Genomic DNA, 7,311 nt, shown 5'->3' with positions numbered 1-7,311 from the left:
TAACCAAGTTTAACCAAGTTGGTTCAATAGCTTATTGGTATGATAAAAAACAATTGATTGAGTAGATGGGTACCATTACCAATCGATTGACATTGGCAAAACATTCAACTTCATCGCCTTCCAATCGATTGGATTACATTACCAATCGATTGAATTTGGCTAAAACTTCAATGTCATCACTTTCCAATCGATTGTATTTGGCAAATCCATATTGTTTTCGTGAATTCAATCGATTGAGTAACAACAACAATCGATTGTTTTGAGGCATTCATTCGATTGGAAAGTATAAACAATCGATTGGTTTAAACTTTTTACCATTCTACCTTACAACTTTCAATCGATTGTTTTGTGATATAGTGTAAACCAATCGATTGAATTTCAAGGAAACACGATTTGGAAGCCATGGACGAACGTAACGAGATCAAAGTTAATTTTTTAATCAATTGGAATTATTAGGATGAATGGAGGATATAATTGGTTCTTATTTTTGTATTTGATTGTTAATAAATATAATAGATAATTGATAAAATAATAATTTATAAAATAAAAAATTATTTTTATAATTAAATAAAATATATGGGATTAATTTGTAATTAAAATTAGTTCAAGGACTACGTAGTAATTGATAAAAAAACTCCAAAAACATATTTTTTACTTGGACCACTAAGTGGTCCAAAGGTTCCTGGACCACTGAATCCTGTGCCTAGACTCTCCATACTCAATTAAGAGGTTGCGGTTTCGAGTCTCCTATTTTTCCAAATTTTAAAGCCAATGAGTAATAACTCAAATGGCATAGTCTCCCCATACTCAATTAAGAGGTTGCGGGTTCGAGTCTCCTATCTTTGGTAAAAAAAATTAATAAAAATATTTTTAAAACTAAATACGGGTATGTTCGTGAATCTTTCTACCTTTTTTTCCCTCGACAAGCATTTCAGTGTTATCCAAATGTTAACATAAGAAAAAAAAAATTAAATTTTTGTAACTTCACAAATTAAAAAACTAGAACCATTCACGAACTTACTTGTGGATGTGTCGTCGTTTTAGCGCTGAAGAGTGAATCTCCTTTCTTTGACAGTCCTTCACATGTTCTAATAGATTGAGCACCACGAGAATGCTAATATTACCCAAAAACATTACTCTCTTCTCATTACAATTTTAATAGTAATCAAGTTACAGAGGATTCTGCTAGGATAAAGATTTTATGAGATAAATAGCTCGAAATGAAGAGTCACATTCAAAGTCTGCGCTTAAATCACCATTTTCATTAATTTTGATTTAATTTTAAATTTAAATATCCACGTCAGAGATGACACATGTATTCAGTAACGTGACACGAGCTAAATCACTATTGTCATCCATCTCCAATTTACGTTTGGTTAGTTTCGATAAATAAAATGAATCATTTAAAATTACAAATTAGTTTTCTTTATTTCATGGTCAAATTTATGAACGTTTAAATTTTCAAAGTCAATTTTAGTAGTTTATTTCTATTTTATAAGATCCACTAAACCGCTTTTTAATTTTGGCGACTAATATAATCCTCTAGCTTTTCTGATTTCGCCCTTCCAATGAGTAAAGAACTCCAAACACGGGAAAGCGACGCTTCCTTATGACGTTAACGTAGCTACTATATCCTTGCTTTAATACATCGCCAGCCATTGATTACTGCATTATTAATCTTATGAATTAGCCGCAATTAAATATTTGAAGGCGCAAAAGAGGAGCCAAATTTAGACTAAATAACCAAGTTGTGTCTCCAACCTTTTAGATAATTCAATTTCTTAAATATACATAAACAATGTAAGCAATTTTTGTTTTATATTCGATGGATTCATCATATGATTTTCACCCATACCTTCGACAACCACGTGCTTTAGCGAATTAGAGTCACTGTTACTGAGATTGCTTAAGATGGCCATGCCATTATAATATATATTCATGATTGATCGAATTCGTCATAATATGAATTGTAAAGAGTCAAGAGAAAGAGAGAGAGAACTGCACAAGATTGTAAAACTACGGTAATTTTTATAGATTGAGATTGTAAAAATTATATATATTTCTGTCTAAACTAAGAGGCAATTTAAATACTAGCTAGTTAGCTTGCAAATTGCCAATTATTATTATTAATTTCAATTGAAAGCAGTACTGAGATAGGTTTTGACAACATTATCAGTCAAGATTTGCAAGACAGTGGGGTTTGTAGGGCCTACACATCTTGGAGTCTTATACTGACTAACAGTAGCTCCAAGTCCAAGGTAATGTTCTAGAATCTTCTGGAATGTTCCCCTCCTAACAAGTCGGAGTTCGAGGGGCCCAATGCAGTTGACCTTGCGGGAGCTAGTGTACCCTGCATCAACAAAGGACCTGTCCAAACAGTTGCAGCATTCACCAAGAACTTGTTCACTAGCTTCTCCATTGATTTCCCAGAATATAACATAATGCCCTGGCTCCTTTGACAAGTCAACATGGCTGGTGAAGTCAACTACTTCTAGTTTCTCCTCTGCCAACACTTTCCCCGCCGCTTCCACCGCCAACTGCAAATCCGCCTCGGTGTTCTTGTCAATGTTGATGGTAAGAAGAAGACTGCTCCGACGAACGAATTTCAGTTCTGGACTTGAGTTATGGAATCCCATAACCTTCACAACGTCCCCTAGCCTATACCTGTATAAACCTGCCATGGAATTTTCCCCCACATGTGAAAAACATTATTAATATGCAATTTTCTTGAATTTATAAATCCAAGATTAGTTGCCAATAATAACCTAAGAATAGGGTCTTTACTTGCAAGAACATTAGAATATATATATATTTTCTTGATCTGGTTAGGTGTGATGTACCTTTAGAATTCAGTAGCAAGAAATTTCTTTCAAGTTAGGTCCCATAAAGGTCAAATAACAGTGTGTAAAAAGCACCCTTTTTCATTTCTTCTCCTTAGACTAACCTAACCAGAATCTAGTCTAGGAGGAAATATGCTATTTGCACACAAAAAATTGTTGAAATATTATTTATTCATTTACTTTCGTATTTTTAAATTTAAAATGTGTCTAAATAAAGTAAATAAATATCATTTTCAAGGAAGAGAAAAACGAATAAAGAACCCGTACGTCCTTGTCTATAATATTATAAGCACTTAATGATGAATGCATATCTAGTATTTTCCACTTTGGCCCTTGGCCCCAGTGGACTTGTGGTGGACACCTTTGCCATTAATATTACTACATTAATTATAGTAATTATTCACCAAACTAATTATTTACATACCTCATCTACGTATGAAACAGAACTCAAATAGTATCAATGCGTTCCCCTTTAGATTTAAATAGTCATGATTCATTAATGGGATGGGAAGGAAATTGGGAAGAAATAGTGTACTGGCGGTAGTTAAAGTACCTGCTGGATTGGTGATGACAATTTCGTACTCCTCACCAACCTTGACCTCAGTGAGGCCCACTGGGTTGAGATCAATAGAGAGGAATGAAGAAGAAGCATCATTATTTTCAAGCTGTGTGAGTGGAATGAATTCAAAGTAACCAATTTGAGGAAGCACAGCATAAGTAGCAAATTCAGGTGCAAGTCTTGGGTTCACATTTGCAGCAATCCACCCTTCAGAGGATCCATAGTCAGCGGTCAACAATGGCAGCTCCCCAGCATAATGCCTCATCTTTTTCAAATATGGCTCCATTGACCCTGTCATTATTCCGTACACATACTTTGCATTAGGAAAAAGCTCTGGTATTAGGCCATACCAGTTGCTCAATCCCACACATTTTGCATGGATCAGGTTGGCAAGCTCTGGGTTCGGTTTTAGGAGCTTGGACATGACTGCTCGGATCGATGGAACGGTGATCCGGCTGCTGAGGACACCTTGTTTGATATCAGTGCAAAGCTCTTCCCATACCTGTTCGAATGTTCTAAAAGCATGGACAATGCTGTGTGCAAATACGGACGAAACAAGCTGAACTTCTTCATGGAAGATTAGTCCACATAAGAGGTGGCAGTAGAGTGATTGAAAGAAGTCAGGGCCGAATATCACTTCATCTGGGCTGCAACATTGGGATTGGAGTGCCTTCATCTCCCGCTTGTACCGCGAATTGCGAAACACATTGGTTGTGGCAGTTCCGGCTGCCACACCCCCTTTTGTTTTGAACTGTTTGCTGCTGTATATGAAGCTCAAAGCCTTCCCATTCTTGATAGGGAACTCTCTGCAGAATAATTAAGCAATTGTATATAATAAGATGTTGCAAATTTTGCGTGGATTAGCATAAATAGTTGCAAGCTTTAAACACGAACATATATACATAGATACATACCTATTCCTATAGGCAAAAGAGGTCTGATATATCTGCATAGTGGTTTCAAACAATTCATCATTCCATGGCAGATATTTTGGCTTCCCCTGAGTAGTGCCAGAGCTGCAAGAAGGTATTTAACTTAATTAGAACCTTAAGAATTCAACTACTCCTAAGATGAAAAAGGAATTAAAAAAAAAGAAATGAAGAGATTATTAGAAGAACCTTAATGACATAGTAGTGATAGGTTTTCCAGTGAGAATAGAAGAAGTGTCTCCATCAATGATTCTATGTATATAAGGCTCCAATTCTTTGTGGGTAACAAGTGGTACACAAGCCTTGAAACTTTCAGGGTCAGTTCTTCCGTTGAGACCCAAATTTTGCAAATACTCAGCTGAAGCATTATCCTCCAGAATCCTCTTGAGGGTTTCCCTCTGAACCCTTCCGGCATCTTTTGTAAGTGTCTCAAACTCTTGGATCACCTTCTCCATGTTGAACTCTTCCACTTTCTCCAACATGTTCTTCACAACACGCTATGATGTCATATATATGCAGAAAATGGGAGAGACAAAGGGTAACGTGTTTCTGTTTATCTCAATTCAGAAAAAGGACAAACAACAATTTTCAAACATCGCATTTGTGCGGTATTACTATTTCATTTAATTAATTTGTGTACCAGACCTGACCTCCTTTTGTTTTTCTCGGTAAAGGACCCAGCTGAATTTTATTTAACAGAAATACATGTTTCCATTATCAACGTGTTCAAAGAACAGAGAACAAATGCACATTTATATTTCCGCATATACTTTGAACCTTTACAAACATACAAACATAAAAACATATAGTAGTAGTAGTCGTAGTAGAAATACATATTTAGTATTAGTAGTTTAATTTTTCTTCCACTTGCTACGGCGAAAGTCAAGTAAGTCAACCTAACTTTTCAATAGAACAGAATCTCTATCTCTATCGGTCTCCTATTTAGAAATGAAATCAAGTTCACACGCAAAGGCATGGAAATTGAAGAGTAAAAATTGAGTTACCGAAACTGTAAAAAACACACCGAAGGGGAAAGTCAAAGGAATGAAAAAGTCATCCACGAAGGAAAAAAATGGACGAGAACAGAAAGTTGTCCTCGCGCGTAAAAGACGACATATCATATCCTTTTGCGGAGTAAACCAATCGAATTGGTTGAGAAAGAGAAAAAAGAATGAGGCTGGGAACCCCGAGCTCAAGCTGATAAAAGAAAAAAACCAATTGTTCGGTCAACCAAGCCTAGCTACTCTAATTCCCGAAAAGGAACGGTAGAAAATGAAAGAAAATAAAATTTACCAGAGCTCAAGCATAATTCACGATCAAATCCAGAAGCTAACAAAATATATAGTGTATATGTTTATTTATTATATTAGTTTGTTATATAATTGTGAAGGAAGCAAGTGAAAGAAATTGAATACCTGGAAGAATATTCCGCGGTTTGTGGAATGAAATAGAGAGGGAGGAGGTTGGATCTGAAGAAACAAGGAAGGTTCGGTTTTCTCTAACTTCAATGCAGTGGAGAGAGAGAGAGAGAGAGAGAGAGAGAGAGAGAGAGAGAGAGAGAGCAAAGCTCAAGATTAAAAGATTAGGAAGAAGTTATATATTGTGTTTCTGACTTGGCACAATCAAGTTCAAGACTCAACTGATCGCTCACTGCCTTGAAGATTCTTGTTTCGGAAAAACAACAAATCAACAATATATATAGGGCCTCGTGTGTGTATTCGTGTATTGACTCTTTTGCCCCTCGTAGTTTGAGCTCACATTGCTGATGACATGGAAATGTGGTCGGAGTGCCCAAAAGGCCCCTCGTGTTTTGGGAAATTACGAGGCAAGAAAATCTGAGCTGCTTTTCATCGTCGGCAGACAAAATATGTCATGTCATCGCTGGTCCCGGACCACCGCACAGATGCGATCCGGTGACTAATGATGACTGCGTTAACCATGCGGTATAGTAGATTTTGATAAAAAAAAAACCGAATGTATACTAAAAATCAACTATTGAATTAATTATTATATATTTAAAAATTGATACGACCGTTATACATCGGGTATATATTATAACTCGGTCATAAATGTTCTACACCAATTGTTAATAACTGTCATTTAAATAAGCACTAAAATATCAGATATGTTATTACTCTTCATTTAAAACGTCATTATTCGGAGACATAATCATTACTCTTCATTTTCATATATAAAAAAAAAGTAAGAAAATTGTTAAGATCATTGTAATTTACAAAGCCTATTATTTACTTACTAACTTAAGCGTCGAAGTGAAAAAGCACATCAAAAAGTTTGCATTACCAATAACTCTGACTCCCTACGATGGCATGGGAGATCTGAAAAAGCACATCAAAAAGTTCCAATCTATGATGATAGTGAACGGTGCTTCTGATCCTATTTTGTGTCGTTGTTTTCCTACCTTTTTAGACGGTCCTGCACTTGATTGGTTTTCATCTTTGCCTGCAGGTTCCATTTTATGCTTTCAGGAGTTCGCTCAGCAATTTGAAGATCAATTCGCTACATCTTTCATCTATCTACATGATTTCGACTATCTAAACACTATCAAGCAAGGACAACATGAGAGTTTAAGGGAGTATGTCACCCGCTTCACCAAAGTAGGGGTGCACATGACCCGGTCCGGCCCAGTCCCGAACACTTTGAGGGCTAATTTGGTATGATTTCATCGGGTTTAGGGCCGGGTAAGGGTCTCAAAAATAAACCCGGTCATTATTTCGGGTCGGGTCTGGGCCATAGCTCGAGACACCCGAAGTCGGCTCGGTGGCCCGGTCATCATACAAAATTAATATTTTGTGTTATTAGTAATGGATCATGACTATTCTTATGTGGAATTTAAGTATTGTAAACCTTAATATTTTGTGTTATTAGTCATTATAAGACTCTAAGTTAATGTTTTATGTTTAGAATGCATAAGACTTTAGACTAATGCATAATATTGTGTTATTTGTATTGATTTAAATATTTG

General features: G+C 36.0%; 1 protein-coding gene across 6 annotated transcripts; it reads right to left on the bottom strand.

Annotated features, from left to right (window-relative positions):
• Nucleotides 1–2,008: 2,008 nt before the first annotated feature.
• On the bottom strand, nt 2,009–6,020 carry LOC112758416 (jasmonoyl--L-amino acid synthetase JAR4). Of its 6 annotated transcripts, none has more exons than XM_025807089.3 (5): nt 5,744–6,020; nt 4,518–4,813; nt 4,314–4,415; nt 3,394–4,205; nt 2,009–2,674 (listed from the first exon to the last, which is right to left on the bottom strand). In XM_025807089.3, the coding sequence occupies exons 2-5, from the start codon at nt 4,808–4,810 to the stop codon at nt 2,133–2,135; spliced, it is 1,749 nt and encodes a 582-aa protein (XP_025662874.1). In that variant the 5' UTR covers nt 4,811–4,813; nt 5,744–6,020; the 3' UTR covers nt 2,009–2,132. The 6 variants fall into 6 exon arrangements, with proteins under 6 accessions (XP_025662874.1, XP_072076116.1, XP_025662873.1 ...); XM_072220015.1 differs by having other exon boundaries at nt 4,518–4,885; nt 5,744–6,000; XM_025807088.3 differs by having other exon boundaries at nt 4,518–4,825; nt 5,744–6,000.
• Between the last annotated feature and the right edge of the window lie 1,291 nt (nt 6,021–7,311).

This window comes from Arachis hypogaea, chromosome 16, assembly GCF_003086295.3.
Source record: "Arachis hypogaea cultivar Tifrunner chromosome 16, arahy.Tifrunner.gnm2.J5K5, whole genome shotgun sequence".
NCBI lineage: Eukaryota > Viridiplantae > Streptophyta > Magnoliopsida > Fabales > Fabaceae > Arachis > Arachis hypogaea.
The sequence above is the reverse complement of the archived record's forward strand: the minus strand, read 5'-3'. Positions and strand labels throughout refer to the sequence as shown.